At 40.0% G+C, this 26,236-nt stretch overlaps 1 protein-coding gene across 1 annotated transcript; it reads left to right on the top strand.

Moving 5' to 3' along the window:
- ddx52.L (DEAD-box helicase 52 L homeolog) lies at positions 1-24,288 on the top strand (the record flags this gene model as incomplete). The annotated part of the gene is given in 16 exon segments (NM_001086061.1): positions 1-95; positions 1,853-2,060; positions 3,822-3,961; positions 4,384-4,569; positions 5,216-5,359; positions 13,145-13,256; positions 14,140-14,212; positions 14,713-14,922; positions 14,925-14,931; positions 16,263-16,355; positions 16,465-16,587; positions 18,225-18,375; positions 18,471-18,546; positions 22,257-22,328; positions 23,218-23,310; positions 23,670-24,288. Coding segments are annotated over 16 exon segments (1,863 nt in total), but the record flags the coding sequence as incomplete, so codon positions are not given.
- Between the last annotated feature and the right edge of the window lie 1,948 nt (positions 24,289-26,236).

Below are 26,236 nucleotides of genomic sequence, written 5' to 3'. Positions count from 1 at the left end.
TCTAAAACATGGACGCGTTCGATCTGTTTCGGAAACTGGGATCCGGGGCCAGATTTGATTTGAAGCGATTTAGTGGGGATGCTGAGAAGTTCAAGGTGGGTAAGAATAAGACAGTGGATCTGCCTTTATTGGCGTCAATATTAAAGCGCATTGACAGCGAGCTGTAGCTGTATACTCATACAAGTGCCGGCACAAGCAGGTGTGCACACTAAGGTAAATGCCAGTCAGTGTTGCACAGTACTCCCTCCAATACACCACGGGCACGAACTATTGTAGTAAAGGGGAGGGCGTAACCTTTGTACTACTAGTTTACAGAATGTGTACAAAACATTTACAGGTACAGTAATTACATATGCATAGATTTTACAATATAGTTGTACCCTTTGGGTTGTAGCCAGAGTTAGAACACACCAGAATTTAACTTGGACATTTCTGTGTCAGAGTCCAGTTACTGTAAATGGCTTGTTACACCGAAAATAAGCATGTTTTGAAGGTTTCGGGAATTAAAATGTGTTTTCTGTTGGTGTTGTAGGCCATAGCAACCAGTCAGTAGGTAACCTGGTCACTGTCAGAAAACAGGTGATTGGATGATGAAGGTTACTAGACCCTCTCAAACTTTGCACCTTTTACTACATTAACCTGATATACACATTGTCAGCCCTTACAAATATTTAGGCTCATATTGTAAAATAATAAAAGATATTATAAATATTTAATATAAAAATATAAAATGTAATGTATAGTGAATAAAGTACCCCATCCTGTAAATTACAAGGATATTATAAGTTACCGAGGAGTTTCATGACCATTTAAAAACACGAGGCAGACTATCCTCATATTTTGCAACAGGGGGTAGTTTATTTATTATAATACACAAGTTTCAGTGAGTCATGTGACAGAAATGACACCAGTACTCACCGTTTATATAGTGAATAAAGTACCCCCTATTGTAAAATATAAGGATATTATTAAGTCATGAGGAGTTCCATGACATATAAAAGTACGAGACCGAAGGCTGAGTCCTTTTATATAGGTCATGGAACTCTGAGGTAACTTCTAATATCCTCATATTTTTCAACTGGGGGTACTTTATTTGTTATAATACACAAATTTCAGTGAGTCATGTGACAGAAATGACATCAGAACTCACTGTTTATAACTGATGACATCAGAACTCACCGTTTATATGGATATAATTTACATGATATTCATATCTTTTGTGTATTAAATAAGGATATAATCTACAAGATATTCATCGCTTTTGTGTATTATAAGTCACAGACAAGTTCCATGACTATATAATGGACAAGGCTGAAGACCAAGGGCTTTTATACAGGTCATGGAACTCTGAGGTTCCATATTTTACATTATGGGGGTACATAATTTATGATAATGCACAAGTTATAGTCTTGTGACAAATTCTATCACTAAGTAACAATATAAGCTGATGATTGAGATATAGATAGATTTATCTATCTTTAATTTCTGGCCATCTCCAGTGATCTTCAATTCTCACTGCCAGACCACTACATGGTTGCTAGGGTAATTATCAACCAAATAGCAGTTGAAATGCCAAGTCTTTTTTACCCCAGCCCCTATTCTAATCCCACATTTTATAAACAACAGATCTGGTAGTATTGTTTTCCCCTTCTACTTGACACAATTTTGTTTTTTCAGTTTCTTGTTATCTCCTTGGAAGTTGCACAAAGTCATTTATACTTTTAATATGTGATATAAATAATTTCAAACTTTTGTTTTCGTTTTGTAAATTTCCTTCAAGATGTTATTTGCTTTTTATCTTGAAATAATGTTTGTAAGTTTACTCCTTGTAATTTATCGTTTTCTTTTTTAGTTAAAAAAAGGCAATGAGAGTAGTTTAAATTCATCTGCTCCCTTGAAAAGTCTTGATTTTTTTGGTGCTGAAGAGAAAACGCTTTCAAGAACAAATTATATGAACAAAGACTTAGATCAGAGGCAAAATGGAGATTCTGACCTTACAAATAAATCAAGCAAAAGAAAGAAAGATGTGGGGAAAGGTGGAAAGAAACTTAAAATACAAGGTACGAAAGGACACAGTGGACCCTGATCTTTGCTTGCATACACAGCCTGAAAAATGTCATGAAGTGGAATGTCTGCGCACACTTGCACACATATTAAAGGGGATATACAAAAATCAGAGTAGTTCTCTGAGCACCTTTGCAGTTTACATCAATAATCTGTTTGTAGTGGTGTCTGAGATATTCACAGTTTTTGGCTGCTAATATCAGGCTACTGACTCAGCAGCTCTCTTTCAGACAGTTTCAGTGACACTGACTGTGCTTCTTACATGGTTATTTAACATTAGCATCGGTGACACTGACTGAAAGTGAGGCGCTGAGCCTAAAGCCTGGTATTCTCATTCAAACTGGGTAATGTAGTAAGTCACAAAGTTTTGTACTGGTCCCTATAGCACTAGGTACCTATAGCAGCCATCAACTGCCTGTGTTTACACATAACCTGTTTGTAGTAGGTGCCTATATCATCCACTCTATGGGTTGTGTTTATGCATAACCTGTTTTAAATTGCACATCATCTCTGTGGTTTGGTGCATGTGCTCACTAAAGCAGCTTCCTAGGATTGGAGGAGGTTTGTCTATATGTTTTCAGGTACATTATTTTCCCCTGCTAAAAGTAAAAAGTGTTTGCAGATTGGCAGCCTTATAATGTAAAGATTTCTCTATAGAGCTTTAGAGTTGGCAGGGGTCTTTTTTGAAATTGTTGTTTGTCACAGCTGTTGCTCCCAAGGTTTATACCATTACTACTGGAATTCCATTTGGTTTGGGATTTTTTTTTAAACTTACTGTTTATTCGAGTTTAGTATTTTGCACAAGATGAAAAAAAAAATAGAATTAAAATGAAATAATATGTCATAACATACAATAAAATAATATGAAATAAAATATTAACATTTTTGGTTTGGGATTTTGACCATCTTTCTGTTGGATTATTTTTCACCTCAGTTCACTGTAATCACATAAACAGGTTGCAAATCCATTAAAAAAAATGGGAAAAGCTATTTAACCCTCAATTTTTATTTTATTATGGGTTTATCTCGCAGAAGTAATATAAACACATTCAAATCATAATATTTCACGTTTGTTATTCCCCAAACATCTTTGATCATATTACTTTACCATCTTTTAGACTTAGCCTTGCATAAACAGCAGTGTTTTCACTTCATTGTGATGTTATCCCATATACACAAAGCTTGAAAAGTGGTGTGGCCGTAAGTGTTGTGCATAGTATATTGTGCCAAAATCGAATGCTTAAAGGGATACTGTCATGGGAAAACAAAATTTTTCAAAATGAATCTGTTAATAGTGCTCCTCAAGCAAAATTCTGCACTGAAAGAGCAAACAAATTTTTTTATATTCAATTTTGAAATCTGACACGGGGCTAGACATATTGTCAATTTCCCTTTGTAACGAAGTTTGGAAACACTCACAAACGCAGATTAACTGCAAATAGGCTTTTATTCCATTGCCACACAACATGTTTCGGGCACCTGGCCCTTTCTCACTTGCCAGAAAGCATTTCTCTCCTAAAGTGCAGGCACAAGTCACATGACCAGGGGCAGCTGGGAAATTGACAAAATGTCTAGCCCCATGTCAGATTTCAAAATTGAATATAAAAAAATCTTTTTGCTCTTTTGAGAAATGGATTTCAGTGCAGAAGTCTGCTGGAGTAGCACTATGTTTTCTGATGACAGGATCCCTTTAAGGCAGGATTTGGTACAGTACTTGGCTCTTTTAACCGTAATTTCAACATGTTTCCTCTTTTCAGAGCCGGATACAGGAGGCTCTTCTACTGGAGATGATTCCATCCTCTGGATGTCCTCTCTTGAGGCAAAACTGAAAGATAGTAAAGGAAAAAGCAAAAAAAAAATTTCAATGGAAAAAATGGAGCAGCAAAGACTGGAAAAGGTACCAAAAAGACAATTTTTATTCTAATCTCTTAAAAGAAGACCGTCCAGCTGGAGATGCTGGGGCTGCAAACGGTCCTCCAAGGCATTTGTATGGCCCCCAACCTAACCACTGACTCCACAGACTTCATTATATAACATAATTATGTTTCTAAAATAGTCTATATTAAATTGGCTAGTAAATTAGGGCTTTCAGACAGATTTTCATAGAGGTCAATGGAAGGAGATATCAGGACGCTTGTTTGCATTACCAGAAATAGCAGGGGGCAGAATGCCAGCTATTGCCCCATGTACCACTGACAATTAGGTATTAGTGACGAGTTGTAATTATGCTTCTATATAAAAGTAAAAACCAAATGGGAGGAAAGCTGCTAATTATGTGTTTGTAAAGCATTTACCTTTGTTTTATTTTCCACCTTGCAGATAAACCACTTCCGAAATGAGCAAAAAATTTATATCCAAGGTACAGATATTCCAGAACCGGCTGCCACATTCCAACAACTTGAGCAAGAGTATAAGATCCACTCCAAAATAATGCAGAATGTGAAAGATGCTGGCTTCCATACACCCACGCCTATCCAGATGCAAGCGATACCCATCATGCTACATGTAATTTTTTTAAAAAAAAATTATGATTAGCACCAAACATGCCTTATGAAACATGCCATACAATGATGAACAGTGTTACATATATTAAACTGGAGTAGGTCTACACCCATTCATCAACCTACCCCAAAGATCGAAATCAGAACTCCCTAAACATTACAAAGGTTACACTATTCTCTCCCGGAGCCCCTTCCATTGCCACCCAGGATTGTATGAACATAGAAAAAACTATTAGGGCCTTTTGCAAATATTCTCATATATTAAAGTTCCTATTATTAAAGGTTTTCTCCCTGCCAACTCTTCCGACATATACAAATTGGTGAACCGAAATCCATATGAAATTTCTTGTTGCATATAAGGATCATTTTAGCACTTCAAGCAGTATTATTGGAGGGGGACGAATGGATTTTTTTACTTATACATTTTTAGTGCTAGCAAAGACATTTGCTAAATTACGTAGCGGTAAGTCTCCTCTGCTTTGTAGAGATTTAAAAACAAGGCCTTTTTATCCCATCTTTTGATAAATGTACTCTCTTTTATTCTTAAACGTGTGTGATGATTTCTACAGTTGTATCCTTGTCATAAGGACTGGGATGTTCACTATAGCCCTTGCAATAAATAATATTTGTAATGTTTCTTCCTTCTTGAGGGCCGTGAAATTTTGGCATCTGCTCCTACAGGTTCTGGGAAGACAATGGCGTTCTCTATTCCGATTTTAGCACACCTTCAGTGTCCAAAGAATAAAGGCTGTAGAGCATTGGTCATATCACCCACAAGAGAACTGGCAAGCCAGGTATGTGCTTTTGCAATATAAAATTTTTTTAAATTAGATTGTTTGCTTCATACTGTATTTGGTTGTCTGTTTGCAAGTTACATTCCCTTATTAGAGTAATTTCCATAACCTTGATTTTGGTCCAGTCCTGTGCTTTTTGTTTTTTGAGATCCTTAGGCTTCTATCTATAGGGCCTATTTTTTACTGACTGAAGGGACTGAAGTTGCACCCCTATCAATACAGTCAATTGTGGTCATAAAATGAATCGTACATATTTTCAACACATATATATGTTGGTGGAGTCTTTTAAAATTCCTAACCAGAAAACTAGTTATAACATTATTTTACTTATGTCATATTATTTTATAATATTGCTTATTTTTTAGGTTCAGTCACTATTTACATAATTTCATACAGGGCCATATTTTCTATACAGAAGAATTTTTTTTGATGATGAGACGCATAAATGGAGTCTTAGGGTACCACTTACATATTTAGGGCCTTATTTATCGGACTATTTTAATGAAAAAAGTGTAACCAAAGTAGAATCCATCCATTGGACCTTATTTATTACTAAAAAAAAATTTAAAATTTTATCGGATCGGGGACAAACACAGAAAAAAAATTTCCCCGATTTTTCGCTTGTTTTTTTTTTTTGGACGTTTTCCTGAAAAATACGTATTTTCAGATTTTTGTTAGAAAAGCCTGAAATAGTTTGATTTTCGGGCTAATTCCAGTGCAGACCACAGCAACTTCCAAATAGAATAGGGACCGCTCTCATTGATTTATATACAACCTCAGCAGGTCTGAGGTGCAGGATTTTCCATCCTCTGAGTTTAATCAATCTCGAAAAAAAAAAAATTCTCTGCAGTCTCTGGTGGACACAGGAACCAGTGGGAATCTCGAATAGAAGCAGGCACTCAAGGGCAAAAACTTCCACCAGGCAGATGTTCCAAAAGTGAAAAAGTTTATTGTGTCAAAACAGCCTGACGCGTTTCGTGTTCCAAACACTTAATCATAGGCACCAGTGGGGTAAAGCTCCAACCTTCAAGTAGGCAGGACACTTGATTGACATATGCAGAAGGGGCGTGCCAGTATTACCTCGGCTTTACACCTAGTACTTCCTCTATGTACTTTAGTTTTTCAAGTGTCCTGCCTCAGGAGCTTGGAACAATATGGTCTCCAGAGAGACCCTACGAAAGGAAAAACACTGGCACTCGGGGCAAGACTTGGGACAGGACTTCTGTACACTAAGAGTTAACCCCCAACGCGGGAGAGAGGAGTACTGGGGCAATTAACACTCTTGTAAGGGGAGACAGCCACCCAGATCTGATCCTGTCTCAGCCTGGAGACAAGGGATTCTGGCCGGGAAATCTGCAGAGCAGGTAAGGGATGGTGTGAGCAGACCTCATAGCACCCAGCTAGAAGCACCCCCCCCCCCCCGTTCCCCTGCCAGCCCGCACACCCACACGTTTCTAGGGGGTTACAGTGGCTTGGGGGCCCAGACGCTTTGCTCACTAAGGCTGACCTGGAGAGAGGCAGTTCCCCGCAACCTCTTCCATTACAAGACATGTCAGGTGCCTATCGAGTGGCACAGCAGTCTACGCGAGTGAGGGAATGGTGCCAGCTCCCATTTTCTTTCTCTATACAGCACGGGAAGTGCCGGAGTACCGTCACTAGCGGGAAGAGAATTGGCACCGGCGCCCATTTTCTTTCTTCACTGCGCACCTCAGGCGACGAACAGGTGCTGACAGCAAAGGGGGCAGTAAAGGCAGGCAAACTGCGCTTCACCCCTAGTTCTTCCCTGTGACCATGGCGGAAGGTAGGACAGGGGCATTATTCCCTCGGGGAGGGGGGCGAGACGAGCCTCAAAGACAAAGGGGCAAATTACTTATTTGGCTTGTACAAAATGCAGTGAAAAATGTATTTGTGGCCAGACTGACCCTCTCTGTCAGGCATGCTCTCCTGGGCAGACTATGCCAGTAGTGGACAAGGACATCCAGGATTCACAAAGTAGTCAGCCAGCAGCTTTGGCTCAGGAAGAGGCTTCCCACAGTTCAGCATCCATAGCCCAAAGAGAAACCCCTGCACCACTGTGGGCCATTCAGTTATCCCAGTCACTGGCATCTCTTCAGCAAATACCATCAATAGCTGATACCATCATAGGTATTGCAGAATAGATCGGGAAGGCTATGTCCAAGATGGGTGAAGCACCAACAGAGAAGCGTAGACGCACAGCTACAAAAAGGGCAGTGTCACCAACTGTGACACCGTTACCTTCCGATGTGTCAGAAGGTTCAGAATCCGAAGGAGAAGTTATTTCCTCCCCTCCGAATTCAGGGGAGGAAGAGGAGGAGGACGAGAGAGACAAAGACACTCACCACTATGTGGAGGGTATCATTAGAGCTATTACAGAAGTCCTAAAGTTAGATTCAGCTAGTGAGCAACCCAAAGCTAAAGGGCTCTTTAAGCGGCAATGTAAGTCAAGAACATGTTTCCCAACCCATGATCAGTTACTGGCAGTGGTTCAGGATGAGTGGAATACACCTGAAAGGAAATTCCAGTCGTACCCATTCCCGAAAGAATTATTTGACAAATGGAGTGTTCCTCCAATCGTGGATGCTCCGGTTTCGAGGCTGTCCAAATATATAACGCTACCTGCATTCAAAGACCCGACAGACAAACGTCTAGAAACTCTTTTTTAAAGTCCATATTTGCAGGTGCGGCGCTACGCCCATCCCTAGCATCGGAATCCAAGACGGGACTCCTCGAACGGATCTGATTCAGACAGCACAATACATTGCAGAAGCAAATTCCTATCTATGTGAGGCAGTTCTAGATACAGCACAGCTGGCAGCTCGCACATCAGCACTAGCGGTGGTCGCACACTCTGGCTTAAGAATTGGTCTGTCGACCTCAGTTCAAAGAAATCTTTGACGGCACTGCCATTCAAGGGGTCACGCCTCTTCGGTGAAGAATTAGAAAAAATCATATCTCGGGCAACAGGGGGTAAGAGTACTTTCCTCCCCCAGTCCAAGTCCCGCTCAGCAAATACATTTCGGCGCGGAAGATTTTTTCGTGACCAAGGCAACAGATCCACGAGATGCTCAAATTCACCTCGGAGATCATTCTTTCAGAATAGGCTCAATGACAACCTAGGGCAAACTGGAGACCAAATAAGTCCCAAGGCAAGCCGGGTCAGGAGAAGCCCATCTCGACATGACGGGGCACCCCTTCCGGGATCGCAATTAGCAATTGGGGGCAGACTGCTACGGTTCTGGGAGGTATGGCTCCAGCACTCTTCCGACGTTTGGGTAAAAGAAATTGTTACAGAAGGTTATCACATAATTTTTAACTCAAATCCTCTTCAGCGGTTCTTCATGTCGTCAGTTCCCAAAGATACGATAAAGGCTTGGGCATTCCTAAATTGCATTTCAATGTTATAACAGACAGGAGTAATTGTCCCAGTACCACAGCAACAAAGATTTTATCGTTATTACTCCAATCTCTTCATTGTTCCAAAGCAAGAGTGAACATTCCATCCAGTACTGGGTTGTACAGCGTTGAACAAGTTCATCAAGGCAGTGAAATTCAAAATGGAGACTCAAAGATGCATACCCGCACGTGCCAATATGCAAGTACCATCACCAATACCTGAAGTTTGCCTTTGCCAACCAACACTTCCAGTTTGTAGCACTCCCATTCGTACTGTCATCCGCCCCCAGAGTGTTCACAAATCTGATGGCGGTCACAGCAGCAACACTAAGACTCTAAAGAATTTCAGCGACACCCTATTAGACGACCTGCTAAGCAAGGCAAGATCAGACCAACCAGCTCTAACCAGTATGAAAAGGGCAGTGACTCTAATTCAACAATTTGGATGGAAGATCAATTGGGCCAAATCTTGGCCAACCAAAAGAATATTCTTGGGACTGGAGTTCGACACACAAGAACAGAAAGTTTTTCTTCCATCAGAGAAACAAATCAAACTGAGGAAGCAGATATGGAACCTCAGTTTATCTCGCAGACCAACGGTTCACCAAGCAATGATCTTGGGATCCATGGTTTCGACTATGGAGGCGGTACCCTTCTCTCAAATACATCTTCGTCCTCTGCAATTCGACATTCTCAGATGGTGAAAGAGGGGTTCCCTTCAACAAACCTTCCCACTGTCGCGGGAGACCAAACTCTCCCTCCAGTGGTGGCTCTCCCCAAGAACACTGTCCAAGGGAAAATCATGGGCCACACCAGAGTGGCAACAGACGCCAGCCTCACCGGATGGGGAGCAACGTGGCAACGCAGAACGGCACAAGGGACCTGCCACCAGCAGGAGACACAATCTGCCAATAAATGTACTAGAATTGAGAGCCATATGACAAGCTCTCCTCCACTGGTCAGCACTACTCAAGTCAAGAGCAGTTCGAGTCCAATGCGACAACACGACAGCTGTGGCATACATAAATCGCCCAGGGGGCACTCGGAGCAGAGGCGCATTAACAGAAGCAGAAAGAATTGTAGAATGGGCGGAGAAGAACGAAGTTCTGCTGTCAGCGATTCACATCCCAGGAATTTCCAACATACAAGCAGACTTTCTAAGCAGGCGCGAAATAGATCCAGGAGAATGAGGTATTCCAGGATCTAGTTCACCATTGGGGTCTCCCACAGATCGACCTCATGGCATCCAGGAGCAATCGAAAAGTTTCCCGATTCTGTGCCCGATGCCGGGACCCTCTAGCAGAGGGAATAGATGCAATGACACAGGAGTGGACATTCAGACTGGCATATGTCTTCCCACCACTACCCATGCTACCCAGGGTTCTGGCCAAGAAGAACATGGTATCACGATCTACAAGAGTTGTCAACAGCAGCCTTACCGCTACCGCGCAGACCAGATCTGCTTTGTCAGGGACCCATACACCACACCAACCCAGGACTGTTCAATTTAATGGCGTGGAGGTTGAGAAGTCCTTCTGGACTCTTTCTATACCAGCGATTCTATCCTTTCTACAGAGGGGGTCTAGACCTGGGACTTCAGCTCAGTTCCCTTAAAGTCCAAGTTTCGGCTCTCTCAATACTTTTTCAGCATAGACTAGCACTAGAGGAGACAGTGAAATCCTACTTACAAGGAGTTGCTGCACCTAGGCGTCCCTCTACACCTAACTGGGACCTAAATGTAGTTCTATACGCGCTTCTGGACCCCCCCATTTGAACCGCTAGCAAGGTGACTTTTCTCATGGCTATTTCTTCAGCAAGAAGAGTATCCAAACTAGGAGCACTGTCCTGTGATGCCACACTACTAGTATTTCACAAGGACAAGGCAGTACTGCGGACTGATCCATAATTTCTCGGTAAAACGATGACATCTTTTCATCTCAACCAAGAAATTATAGTAGCGTCTCTGTGTCCAAATCCAAAGAATATGAAAAAGAAATGACTACATGGGCTTGACGTAGTCAGAGCTTTAAAGATTTACATTAAGCGTACGAGAACAATTCGGCAGTCAAACACATTGCTGATCATACCATCGGGATCCCGAGTAGGGTTACCAGCATCCAAGGCCACCATATCAAGATGGATTCAAGAGGCGATTCGAAAGAGCCTACATGGCTAAAGGCAGATTGCCACCATTCTGAATTAAGGCACACTCCACAAGAGCGATGGGAGCCTCGTGGGCACGGCGCAACTCTGCCTCAGCAGAGCGGCGACCTGGTCCACAGTACACACATTCACAAAATTTTATTGCCTCAACACCTTCGCGTCAGCAGAGGCAGCTTTTGGCCGCAAGGTCTTGCACGCAGCAGTGCAGGCCTAATGAGGGAATTTTCATAATTTTCAGTTTACCCTCCCGATTGGGGCTGCTTTGTTAAGTCCCCACTGGTTTCTGTGTCCCCCACTGGTTCCTGTGTCTCTGTAGTCGACAGGGGGACACAGGACTTCCCACCGAATGCTTGTTGAGAGCTAGAATAGTGTTCCTGTTTTGCTTTCATCATGGTGTTTTAGACTCTTGGTATCAACTGAAGTACATAGAGGAAGTATTAGGGGTAAAGCCGAGGTAATACTGGCACGCCGCTTTTGCATATGTCAATCAAGTGTCCTGCCTCCTGGAGGTATGGAGCTTTACCCCACTGGTTCCTGTGTCCCCCTGTCGACTACAAAGAAACTGATTTAACGGTGAGTACATAAATCCAATTTTTCTCCACTTTTTCCCCCCCAAATTCAGCTTTTACAGTAAAAAAAACCTCGTATTTTTCAAGTTTTTGGACTTTAATAAATAAACCCCTTAATGTATAATATATATTACTTGTGCATAATGTACAACTCTTTCATTTCTGCAGTTGAACAATATCAATATCATTTAGGTTTCTCTAAGTGAAAGCCCCAAAGCTATATAAGTAATGTCAAGAAGCAATGATACTATCATTGTAAAGAACTTCAAGAAATACTTAAATACTTTAAAGTTTACATTTATATTTAGTATGGCATAAACCTACATCAACACTCCATAAAATTTTACAACAGACACCCCCACCTTTTCAAACAGCCTATCGTAAATTGTTAAGCAGCATCCCTGACCTCTCTGGGGTGAGGCATCAGATGGAAGCTATCTATGCTCTATAAGGGGCAAACTAATTCAGTTTAGGTGTTTATATTACACCTATACAGCTGAGAGCAATGGGGAGCAACCCTGAAGCAAAATGTCATCTGTGTGCTATGGAAGGGGCAATCTTCATGTATATGGCCTGGTCCTGCCCACAGGTTGCCAGGTTCTGGACTGAGGTTATGAACCTCTTAGCAGAGAAACTGCATTTTTCCAAGCTCTTAACTCCCCATGTGTGAATATTGGGAGTCATAGATGAAAATGCCAACCATGCTAGAACCAGATATAGAACACTTTTTTTCCATCATTATGCAATGAAACTAATTACAATGACATGGATGGGGACCAAATCCCCGACGGTACAAAGTTGGATTACTCTGATGAACCAGACACTACCTCTTATCAAGCTCATCCTATTAACCAGAAGCTCTCAAAAGAGATTTGATAAAATCTGGAGTCCATGGTCGGAGGCAGGACTAGGTGTAAATGGTTCACTCACATGAATTGAGGAATTTAATCATACATTCTTTAAGAAATCTGTTTATTTACTGTATACAAACCCTATGCAGTGGACAACCAGAAGCTAAGATCCTGAGACAAGTGTAATGTTTACTGCAGATGAGCTGATATACCAACTGCAGCACTGCACTGAATGGATTATTATGTTTCATTAATTTTATTCTGTGGGTTGAAATATTGGGGCTCAGTCACCCCATTTGAAAGCTGAAAGAGGAAGGCAGATAATACAAAAACTATAAAAATTAAGACCAATTGGAAAGCGGATAAAACAAGGCCATTCTATAACATACTAATAAATGATCAGCTGTGTTTTGATATATATTCAGCCATTGATCATACCATGAACAAAAAAGACACATGTTCAACTTATTTAATGTTCAGTATGTAATTTTACATACAATATGTCAAAAGTATTTTTGTTGTATGTATGCAAGCACATGCCCACCTCTTTATATACACGATTGAAAGTATTGAAAACATTAGCAAACATACGCTTGTGAGGATAAATCTTATCTCAGTTTAAAGGGAAATGCAATCAATAGTCATATAGATCTGGTATTTTGTAAATAAATATATTGTGTATATTTTTTCACTGGTGCAAACAAAAATCTAAAAACAATTGTGACATAAAGCTGGGAATTGGGCTAATAGACTAAACACTTAATTTGTGCACTAAACATTCTCTTTAGACTCAACGAGAACTGGTCAAGCTTTCAGATGGAATTGGATTTCGAATACACGTAATTGACAAAGCAGCTGTGGCTGCAAAAAAGTTTGGGCCAAAATCTTCAAAGAAAATTGGTAATTTTTCCTTCATTTTGCATTCTAGCATGATTTACATATTGTTAATGGAAAATTAATTAATAGATAACTGAGATTACAGTATTTTCCTATAGTTAATATACTGTATTTATTGTAATGTGATGTAATATACCCACAAAATATTACTTTCTTGAGATTTCTTGCTCCTGAAAACTTTTGATTTTATTTATGACTTTGCTGTCTGATTACATCCAGATATATATTTGTAGCTCATACTGCTATATGTGATAAAGGATTTATTAGGGAGCATCTGAAGCTATAAGTCGGCAGCACAGTATTGTGATTTTGTTCAATTGATGATGACCCCTACACATGCTACATTAGGATCACTGGTTAGACTGATTTTCCTTTTAATGCAATTACTTTGGTTTACAAGCAGAAAGTATTCACACTGGCTATATTGACGCAACATTTGCAGCCAGCCTATGACAAATGCTTGACATGCATTTCCACACATGAACAATAACAGTTTATTTACAATGTTTACATCCTGCTCTGAACTTTGCATCACAGACACTGGTCTTTGTTCTCCAGAATTGAGTATTTCCAGAGCCCCCTGTATTTGTATGTGCACTTGCACCTAATTCATCAGACTAGATGGGAACATTGGTGCTACGGCAAGTTGTTAGGAGCACTTGTGAGTTCAAGTTCCTTTGTGAATTGCATTAATGTTCCCTTGAAATCGTAAATGAGTCTGACTGTGTTTGAATGTATAGATAATTTGACATCACTTAACATAAATTGACAGTATTTATAAATCTGGGAATACATATAGAGATTTTTGGGCTAAATTGCTTTTAGTGTTACTTGTTCTAATATTTTTCATATTTACTTTTGTCTTTCTATTTTGTATTTCCTGCAGATATCCTGGTGACAACACCTAATAGGTTAATTTATTTGCTTAAACAGGATCCCCCTGGCATTGATCTCTCCAGGTACATGCACCAGAATAGGTTTTCACGTAAAAAAGGATTTAGGAACATGACTAATACTGGAATGACTCTCCCCAATGCAGTTGTAAATATACTGTGTCAGTCACACATGCATATCTAATGCAATGCTATCCAACTTTTTTCAAATGTTATCCAATATACCAAATGTTTGGAGGCCAAAATATGTTAAAATGTTGATGTCTTACAAAGAAGTCAGGGGAGCAGTTGGATAGTCCCAGGGGCCATAAAACACTAATGGAGGGCTCCACCAGGCCCTTGGACCAACAGCTGGATAGCCCTTCTAAATGTGCTGAAAAGACTGCCTTGGAGTTAGTTTTCTAGAACTACATGTATCTTTCAAGTGCCTGTGTGGGTAATACTGTATTACTTGATCCAATGCAGTGGGCAGTGCTAGTTTTTGTTCTTCATATGAAAAGGAAATGTATGATCTATTTTCTTACACCGTGTCATATGTAATAGAGTTTTCCATGTTCTGTTCATAGTGTTGAATGGTTGATTGTTGATGAATCAGACAAATTATTTGAAGACGGGAAGACAGGATTTCGAGATCAGCTGGCCTCTATATTTGTGGCATGCACATCACATCTCCTTAAAAGGGCCATGTTCAGTGCAACCTTTGCTTTTGATGTGGAACAGTGGTGCAAACTACACCTTGACAATGTGGTCTCAGTTTCTGTTGGTGCAAGGTAAGGTTCTCTTCTGGCATTTCTGCTTGGTCTGTACAAATAATTGTTCATGTTGCCACAGTTGTGTCGCTTGCCATACTACTGGTGTCCCAAATAGTCATAGTAATTGGCTGCTACACTGAAAACCACAGCCATCTCTCTTCTTTCATCCATCTTTTCAGTCCCTTGTTTAAAATACTGATGAAGGTCCATCAACCCAAGCTACGGGTACCAGACTGCACCAGTCTGCACTGATCGCAAACTTAGATGTGCCCCTGATTTTTTGTTTTTTTAACCATGATCTGATAACCATATCCCATTATGAAAATGTGGCAATCTGTTAAAGGTTCTTAAGCAAGCATTTCAATTGACACTTGAGCTTTGCTTACCAATCAGAAGATATGTTACTTTGGTATGACCTTCTGCTGTTATTTAAAATCAATTTACATTGTTGTTGGCATTCGATTGCTGGCATAAAATGATCCGTGTGGAATTGTTAACATATTTAAGGTTCCACGGACCTCACCCTGTTAATATTGGATTCAGGATGCTTAGTTTTTACTGATAACCCATGGATATATGCCTTAAAGAAGATAATCTGCAATTTGATTTACGGAGTATTATCATATTATCATTTGTGACATTAATTCTGATTTATCCTATCCTACTACAAAACCACATAGCTCTTTAAAATAATAAAGTAAAATATATTTTGCTGTCAGCAAGGCCTTAATTATATAGGAAGGAGACCCTGCCACTACTGTAAGGCTAGGGGCACACGGCGCGATTTCGCCGCGATTCTGCGCTGGGCGAGTTGTCGCTGCGTTTTTTAAGCCGAAATAGCTTTGCTAACTTTGGCGCTGGCGTCAATGCAAATCGCGGCGAAATCGCTGCGCTAATTCACACGCGGCGATTCTTTTTCTACTGTCGCCCGGAAACGCCCAGCGAGGCAACTTCGGACGACAATAGAAAACGAATCGCCGCGTGTGAATTAGCGCAGCGATTTCGCCGCGATTTGCATTGACGCCAGCGCCAAAGTTAGCAAAGCTATTTCGGCTTAAAAAACGCAGCGACAACTCGCTTAGCGCAGAATCGCGGCGAAATCGCGCCGTGTGCCCCTACCCTTAGGCCCTGGACATACCGGGGGCTGAGCGAGACACTGAAAATAAGACCTTTTCATGAAACTTCTGCTCTAAGTTTATGGAGACCCATTAACTATTGTTACTCTTTTTCAGCTTACGCTCTGTATCAGCTTGTTAAAACTGCTTTTTTAGGTTATTCTATTATCATGTGTTAATGTAATGTGTAATTCTTGCCTGTCTTGTGTCCATACAATAACATTGCTGATAGGTTTTGTTTTTATCAATAGGAACTCTGCTGTAGAGACTGTAGAACAGTCACTGTTATTTGTCGGATCAGAAACCGGCAAGCTTTTGGCTATGAGAAACCTCATTAAAAAGGTATAGCAGTTCTTTAAACCTATACAAGCTGTTATCACTCAAGTGTATTATAAGAAAATGAAACTTAAAAACCTTTCACAACCTGACTTTAATTTAATTCTGCCAATAGGGTTTTACTCCGCCAGTGCTTGCGTTTGTACAGTCTGTTGAACGGGCAAAGGAGCTGTTTCATGAACTTATTTATGAAGGAATCAATGTGGATGTTATACATGCAGAAAGAACACAGCAGCAGGTATTCACAGCCAACTTTTTTTCATACAACTTTATTATAATATTACTAGAACAAACCAGAGCAACCAAATGTTCCTGGGGGTACCAAATAAGAGCTGTGATTGGATATTTGGCAGTCACTATGTGGACTGGCAGCCTACAGGAGGCTCTGTTTGTCAGTACACCTGGGTTTATGCAACCAAAACTTGTCTCCAAGCCTGGAATTCAAAACCTCCTTTGATATTATTGGGAGCAACATCCAAGGGTTTGGTGAGCAACATGTTGCTTGGGATCCACTGGTTGGGGATTAACGCATTAAAATATCAGCTTGTATGGTTACCCCTGTATGGGGCCAAACCAAGTTTATTATTAATATTTTGGCCCTATGCTAATGATTGTTTCACAGTGGGAGCCTATGCAGTTCCATTAATGGACTAATTCATATCTTATAAAGCAGGTTTAAAACTACAGTTGGATATCATTTGGTTGGGAAGGCCATCAGTTTTGCAGTGTAATAAGTTACGCACTGGGAAGGCAGGGGCTAAGTCAAAAACTATATTTGTCACCTTAATTTATTCAGCAAAGCATTACTGAGGATAGGTGCACTCATTGCTTTACTACAGCTGTATAGACTGGCAGAAACTTGCAACTTGTTTTACATTTAATGCCCAGTTTGATGTAGGAGGGTGATGTCACAGCATTGGCTAATGGATATGAGCATCCACTGTGCTTTAAATGAACAGTAACACCAAAAAATTTAAGCGTTTTAAAGTAATGAAAATATCATTTACAGTTGCCCTGCACTAGTAAAACTGATCTGTTTGCTTCAGAAACACTACTATAGTTCATATAAACAAGCTGCTGTGGAGCAATGACGGAAATTGAAAAACGGCTATATGGCACAGGTTAACTAATGGATAACAGATAGGGTTGCCACCTTTACTCAAAAAGATTACCGGCCAATGGGGGGCGGGCACAAAAAAGGGGCGGTCCCCTGATGTAAAAGGGGGGGCTACGTGACGTGCCACAAAAGGGGCGGAGCAACATCGCAGAGACGTCCACGGCGCTGGAAAAAGGTAAGTTCTTTGCGAATTGGGGGCAGGCCAGGGGCTTTTTTTAAAGGGTGTTACAAATTACCGGCAACTGCATTGCCCGTGAATTTGTAATACCGGCCCCGGCAGGTGTTTTACCGGCTAGGGTGGCAACTCTAATAACAGATAACACCATTAGACAGACAGAGCTTATCTGTTGTGTAACTTGAGTTTTTTCTCCTTTGAATGGCTGCCCCCATTGCTACACAGCAGCTTATTTATATAAACAATAGTAGTGTTTCAGAAGCAAACACACCAGTTTTACCAGTGCAGGGCAACACTGCATTATATTTTCATTACTTTAAAACACTTTTATTTTTTGATGTTACTGTTTCTTTAAGTCTTGCACCCCCCTCCCCCCCAAAGCTACAGAACAGTGATAAACAAATGACACCTGACACCGGTCAGAGCTAACAGCAGGTCACAGAGTAGCCCAGTAGTGGATATATAAGCCTTTATCAAATCTGAATGCTTTATCCCAGGATGCTTATTCAGAGGCAACATGAACATGACGGTTTTCTAAAAGTATCAGTATTACCTTAGTGTTTTATGATTCCTGTTTCACCAGAGAGACAACGTCATTCAGAGTTTCAGAGAAGGGAAAATCTGGGTTCTGATTTGCACAGCTCTGCTAGCAAGAGGAATTGATTTTAAAGGCGTTAATATGGTTATCAACTATGATTTCCCAACTAGTGCTGTGGAGTACATACATCGAATAGGTAAGGTAGGAACAAGGATTGTTCTGTTCATTTCTTGTCTGATGAAAAATATGAAAATGTAACACTTTTTTTTTTTTTTTTATTAAATTAAATAGGACGAACTGGTCGAGCTGGCCACAGGGGTAAAGCAGTCAGTTTCTTTACAGAGGATGATAAGCCAATGCTTCGCAGGTAAATGACACCACTCCTTAAAGGGTACCAGTCACCCAAAAAAAATATTCATAATCCTATTTTATCACATCAGTCAAGCAAAATGAACTTTAATTACACTATATAAATTATTTGAATCTTGTTTCCTTCAGTCTGGGAATTCATAATTATAGTAAGTAGGGAGGAGCCATTTTGTGGACACTGTTATTAAGACAAGCCTTGTATCATCTCAGAATCTTGTTTGTGCACCAGAATGGGGGACCGGATGTCCATCCCCATGCCCTGGTTACACAATTAAATGGTGAAGAGAACAGGGGAATGTGGGGAGAGCAGCGATTTCTAGGAGGTGCTGAATGGAAAGTGAAAGTAATTCACTGCCCTGTCTCTGTGCCCAGGGCATAGAGGAGGGGCAGACAATATTTGATTGACAGCTGAGATGGTTAAATGAGATTACAACAGCTATAAATGCTTTAATAAAAAAATTAAATTGGATTTCATGTTTAATTTGAAAAGGACTTTTTATTATACAGCTTTTTGTGTCTGGGTGACAGGTCCACTTTAATATGTCACAAAATGATCTGTTTTCACATGGAAAAGCTTTTTATTCATATCTTGCAATATGGTGTTTGTAAAAAACAAAAATTGCAGTAAATTGTTGCGCTGCACACACACAGATATAGGAGCAGATTTGAGTGGGCTGTTTCTGGGAGAGATAACACTATTGGAAAATCCATGCATTGATCAGTTCTTAAATGTGTTTTTCAAGTGGTTTTCTTGATCTTTGATGATGCCTCATTCTCCATATAACAATACTCTGATAAAGATAGCAGATTGTTTTAGTTACGTGTACACTGTATGTTAACAGCCACAGGAATGACAGTCACCCATTGTGACAGCTTGCTTTAGTAATATTGTTAGGATTGCAAGCGTTCTGGTAGCCAGATGGGCCACTATGCCAAATTAGATATCCGCTTATGTAAGAGATTTCTTCATTATGATAGTATCCAATCTAATATCGTGCAGCCTATTGTTCAGCCTGTCTCAAATGTTGCTGTGGGGAATACAGACACCTGTGTCTGAAAAAAACAGAACACAATATCAAAGGGGATCTATCGCAAAAATAAAAATTTAATAGAAGCTTCTAATTAAAATCAATACAAAATTCTGTATTGTTTCTAAAATAATCACGATCATCTCCCAGCAACTCTCATCATTCTCTCTTCATGCAGGAGGTGGTCAGATTGTCAGTTGGATCTAATACATCCTTTGGAGGTTTGCACTCTTTACCTAGAAGATGTATCAGATGTATCTTTCAAAATAATGGCTCTGATGGAAATTCTGTTGTACATCATGCAGGGTGTGTGTTGGAGTTAGTTTTTTTTAGCTTTTGTTTGTGCTGGAGATGGTTATTTCAGAGCATTAAAACATATTATAGGAAAGGGAGCCCCCCTGTAAAAGACGTATTAGACCTAAACAGTACAGAATTTTTATTGATTATGTTTAAGAAGTTGAAGTGAGATGAAGCTTATATCACATTCTAATTTTTGCGATAGATCCCATTTAAAGGTTTTCTGTAACTAGAAATTTTATCAGATCTTACACCTGTATAACTCTTTTATATGAATGACAGCATTTAACCAAAAAGTATACCCGTTTCAGTTTTATCTTCTACTAATCCTAGAGCATGTTTAAAAATTTCTCCCAAAATGTGTAGGCAGTATAGGCATTTTTTTCTGCAACAAAGACAAAACATCTGTGTTTATTATTCAAAAGGGGGGAATAGCTGCGCTAAAACGACAGTGTTCCAATCTCCAAACCTGAAAATAAAAAGAAATCCCTATAGTGCAGCGAGCCTGTAGAACAAACGCCGTATGTAAATATATGGAATTACTCACAAGCAAACTTGTGGTGATCGTGCCTATATTCAGGGCTTTTATCCAGACTTCTGTCTGCTTAGGACGTGCCTGAGGGGAGAAAGCTAGAATGGTGCAGTAGAGCAGGTAATGGGTTAAGACGGTGGAAAACCGTCTGCGCTTACCCCTTCGTGGTAGGTTGAATGCGCTTCTCTAAGTCGCCGGTCCGATCTCCCGAAGATATCCCTCTCCTCAGCGCCGTGTCTGTTCCCAGGTGCTGTGGAGAGGGATATCTTCGGGAGATCGGACCGGCAACTTAGAGAAGCGCATTCAACCTACCACGAAGGGGTAAGCGCAGACGGTTTTCCACCGTCTTAACCCATTACCTGCTCTACTGCACCATTCTAGCTTTCTCCCATCAGGCATGTCCTAAGCAGACAGAAGTCCGGATAAAAGCCCGGAATATAGGCATGATCACCACAAGTTTGCTTGTGAGTAATTCCATATATTTACATACGGTGTTTGTTCTAAAGGCTCGCTGCACTATAGGGATTTCTTTTTATTTTCAGGTTTGGAGATTGGAACACTGTCGTTTTAGCGCAGCTATTCCCCCCTTTTGAATAATTTTATTTTGACAAGTGGATCGGTGGACCCACAGTATATAGGTGCTGCTTAGATGGGGTATAAGTCGCTGTCTCTTCAACCTCTTTTTACATTGATCTGTGTTTATTAGTCTATACGTTACCTGAAAGATGGCCCTGTTCAGAACCATTTAGCACTCCATAGCAACCTCTGACTCTGGAGATGTTGTACAAATGCAATGTTTAGCAGCTCTAGCTGATACTTGCTGTTTTAGTTTTACAATATTTGGAGCACTGGTTGTTGCTTAACCCTCTCTGTCCCACTGCCTAACCTAACGAGCAATAAGATTCTAACAGTCACCTACTGTGTTAGAAAACAAAAGCAAAGATCTGATTGGTTGCTATTGGCTACATCACTGGTTATGTATGTCTCCAATGTCAATAAATATTTATTTTAGCAACCTACATCAAGGATCATTTCAGTTGAACTAACTAGTTTTAGGTTAGTACATTATTCCTCCTTTAGGTGTATAAGCACCATCAGATATAACCTATACTTTTTTCAAACTCCCTAAAATTCGAATATACTGGGGGGTTAATTAATTAAGAAAAATATTGAATATCTTAAACTCAGACAAATTTTACCGACTCAAACCGACTGACCAAACTCGAGTTCTCCCCAAAAAACTCGAATGTCAGGAAGGCTACAAACAACTCCAAATTGGTCACTGGACCTCTCCCATTGACTTATACAAGAATTCGGCAAGTTTTAGGCGGCGAATAGTCAAATTCGAATTCTTAAAGTGCCAGAGTATGATTAATCTTGAAAAATCTAATTCGATTTTTTTTTTTAAAAAAAAAAAACCTTGAGTTTGGATAATTCCATAGTTGAATTTGATGGTTTTGACCATAAAAAATTCAAATTTTCAATTCAACCCTTCATAAATCTGCCCCGTAATAAAACTATGCTCATTATTGTCCTTATTGGTCATGATGTTTTTTGCGCAGTTTCACAATATCTGTTCTATCAAGTCCCCTCAACAGACATCCGACTTATTGGTTTAAAGATTTATTGGTTTAAAATATGTTATTTCTCTCCCTCTCTTTTTTTTTTTTCCTCTGAAGTTCTCCCAGTGTCCCTATGTAGTCAGGGAATGGAAGCTTTGTGGCTTTAACCAAGTACATTAGATGGATTTTGCTGGTGTTTTTTTTAATCTGTGTGCCATGTATTATAAATGTCATAGTAATGCAGTATGGAATTAGTTGCGGTTTATTATAAAGAGCTTTTATTTTACAGTGTAGCCAGTGTAATTCAGAAAGCAGGATGCCCGATTCCTGACTATATTAAAAGTTTTCGCAAATTACAAAGGTGAGTATATGCAAAATTGAATATGAACTTCATCTGAGATAAGAAACTTTCTGAATATGATAAATTACAAATCCCATACTGTTTCTGAAATAATCACTTTATTCTTCAGTATCCCCCTCTTAGCAGTCTGTCTCTCTTCATGCAGGCATCAATGCAATTTTAACTGACAGGTCTAATACATTATTGGGAGGAGCTCCCTTTGATAAAAGAGTTAGCTGTAAAACATATTCTAGGCAGCCACTGACAGATTCTGTACCTGTGCATGCATGATTATACTGCAATCTCTTATTTTGGTCCAATGCGTTATTGGTCGGTCTTCATTTTTATCGCTCTATTCTGTCTCAGTCCAGCCTGGACATTCTAAGGGTAAGGGCACACCAAAGAAGGGCGACCAAACGCCTCTTCTTTGGTGCGACTAATCTCCCCGAACGGCTTCCCCCTGTCTTTGTATTCTGAAGTTGCCCAAAGTTTCCTCGTGAGGCAACTTTGGGCGACTTCGGAAAACGAAGTGCCACGTGTGCCATGCCGCAGACGATTTTTCATTATAGTCGGCGGACTACAGGGGAAGCCGTTCAGGGAGATTAGTCGCGCTAGGTGACTAAATCTCCCCGAATCGCCAGGTGTGCCCTTACCCTTATAGTCTGTGATTGCAAGGCTATTGGCAACCAGAAAGAAGATTGATATTTTGTTGGGCTAGTTACTATAATTATTTTTTTAACTTCCAACCTCCAATCTGTCCTACCTATTTACCCACTACTCAATTGTTGTACTGTTTCCTCAATCAATCAAAATACATACTGCAGACCAACGCGCATACTGCCACTTGTATGTTTAACCCACAATCACCTGCTCATCCCATTATTGCCTTAATGCTTTATAAATGTTTCAGCAAACAGAAGAAGCGGATGATAAAGCGCCCTCTAAAGAGAGCTCAGATCCGCACCACTCCAAAATACATTCTGGAAAAAGCAAAAAGAAAAAGGTCTGTACTACAATAACCTTTCATATCAGTTTTGCTGGTAACTGGTCTTGTCTGAAATCTGACAAGTTGCTGAAATCTGTGGCTTGTATTTTGGCTCTAGTGCAATTCATTTTTGGGGGTCTAGTCATCTAAACCAGCCAATCAGTAGGTAGCATTTACTTGACAACCTGTTAAAAGGCAACATTTTAGTGGCTGCTATGGGTGGGTTACTACAGCTGGGCAAACGTTGTGCCTTTTGTTACGGATGAAGGGAACTGTTTAAGTTGTTATTTTTATAATGTGCTCCAAGTTTTGTGATATAATCTAAGCTATGTATTTTGGTATGGCATGCTATTGAAATATGTGTTTTGTTCAAACAGGAACATCATTAAAAAAAATCTTAAAGAAAAGGAAAGTAAGGCTAGTTCTCAAGGAGACCACAAACAGCCAGAAGCACATGATACATGAATACATTACTGTTCATGAATGAAAATCCAGTCATCCACAACTGTAGAACAGATCTAGACCACTCCCATAATTTAAATCTGTCTGGGCAAATGACATATATAAACAGAATAATATTTTTGGGCAAAGAATTTTAATGGGAGATTACAAAAGGACTTCTGGACTATAGTACAATTTTGACCATGGCACAGCCACACCCACATTCAACCCTTGGAATTATGAGCCCTGAGACCGCTTTCAACATTTGCCACTGAAAGCCATGGAAATGAAATTTAAGTTATGTAAAGTCACTGTTATGAAAATGTCTGTTGTATAGATTTCAGCAGAGCTACATGCCCACCTTGCTAACAGCCAAGCCCTTCTAGTGCTGCAAGTAGCTACTGTCTCGACCATTACTTTTCCATGAATTTGTCACTGCTAATTGTTCTGCAAAATTGTGTGTGCCATTGGAAATGGAATAATATTTCATATTACTTGAAATGCACTATTTATATTTGTCTTTTTATGATTTCCTAAAAAAAAATGCATTTCTTACCATTTGTGTGACTCATTTAAATTCTTCTTTGGTTTTCTTTACCTAACAAATTGGTTAGACTGGGTTTGTTTACTGGTGTGTGGGTCTACTTTTACTTTCTTGTCATTCCATCAGCGTCTGCTACCTTGTGTGACAAATTGAATTATAGCAACTTTCCAAATTTTAGTTTTTATTGATTTAAAGGGTATTTAATGTAATTTCTGCTGAAAGTAGCATCTGGCTTTTTATTCATATTCCCTATGTCTGTTTACCTGACTGCATAAACAATACAGCAGAAAGTAGGCCTCCTCAATCCTAGAAGCCCAAAGGCTATGCATGCTTCTGTAACCACTGAATATGCATTATGGGAATTGGAGTTACGGATACCATGTTTCAGTGGTATAAATAGCGAGAGGAGGAAGACAGGTGCCATATGCTTGCTATAGCAATTACATTCACAAATAAAACTAACATGTTTAATATATATTGGAAATTTATTTGGAATAATGTTTTAACTGAGCAAAATATCTGTGCATTATAAACCGATGTTGAACCAGTTACTGAATGAATGACATGAACTTAAGCACAATTTAAAAACTAATATTTATACTTTAGAAGAATCTAAACTGAATATATTCCAGGTGGGACAAAGATGTTTAATTGTTAGTGACATTAGGTCAATAGTGGTGATTTGCTATACTATTAGGCTAAGGCCACACTAGGCGATAGCGCGGCGATTTGACTCGCCGCGACTTTTAAGCCGCAATCGCTGTGGAAACTTTTGCGCTGGCGTCTATGGGGAATCGCGAGCGTAAAAACACACGCGGCGATCTTTTTTCTATTGTCGCTCGAAATCGCCTAGCGAGGCAATTTCGAGCGACAGTAGAGAAAAGATCGCCGCGTGTGTTTTTACGCTGGCGATTTTTCGCGATTCCCCATAGACGCCAGCGCAAAAGTTTCCACAGCGATTGCGGATTAAAAGTCGCGGCGAAAAGTCGCCGCGAGTCAAATCGCGGCGCTATCGCCTAGTGTGCCCTTAGCCTTAAACTTGAATGAAAAGACAATCTTTATTGAATCCACAAATAAATTGGCAGTTTTGTAAAGGGAGCTTTTGACTTTGAACTGCTCACTCCTGGTAAAGCCTGCTATGTACAGTATAACGCCAACTCCATTGAAAAGATTCTGATGCAGAATGCAACCTCTACTCCCCAGTAACAACGTCTGTACCAGACAGCTGTGGGATGACAGAAAAGAGTAATTGATCTTGAACTCAACTGTAAGCTTTCTTTCTTCCTCCGGTTTATGAGAAATGCCAGTTGTGTAATCAAAATAAATAGTAGCATAAATATGAGGCCAAACCTGAGTGAATAATATCAACCCAGCCATGACTGTAGAGATTTGGTTTTGACAAGTCTGAGCAGGGATTTTCCAGGAAAGGAGATACTTTTGATCTCATACACAGGCAGCTATACCTCTAGTACCATTTTAGAATGATAGCCAAGAGTAAAAGGAACAGTAACATAAAACAATGTGTTAACAGTAATTAGAAAATAACATACTGTTGCCCTGTGCTGGTAAAATTGATTTGTTTGCTTTAGAAACCCTACTATAGTTTATATAAACAAGCTGCTGAGTAGCCATGGGGCAGCCATTCAAGTACAAACATAGTAGATAAGATAAGCTCTGCAGCATCCCATTGTATACTATAGAGCTTATCTGCTGTGTCACTTGTGCCTTTCCTTTTATCCAGCTTGAATGGCAGCCCCCATGGCTACACAGCAGCTTGTTTATGTAAACTATAGTAGAGTTTCCGAAGCAAACACGCCCATTGTACCAGTGCCTGCCCAACCATTATTTGTCCAAATATCTGCCAGATATTTATGGGGCATGCTGATGCTGTCAACTTCCAACTACACTACCATTATCTCTTCTGATTATTGGGCCAGGTGCCAATTATTGGGATCATCC

The sequence above is a fragment of the Xenopus laevis genome, chromosome 2L (genome assembly GCF_017654675.1).
Source record: "Xenopus laevis strain J_2021 chromosome 2L, Xenopus_laevis_v10.1, whole genome shotgun sequence".
NCBI classification, from domain to species: domain Eukaryota; kingdom Metazoa; phylum Chordata; class Amphibia; order Anura; family Pipidae; genus Xenopus; species Xenopus laevis.
This window is presented reverse-complemented; position numbering and strand designations above follow the sequence as displayed.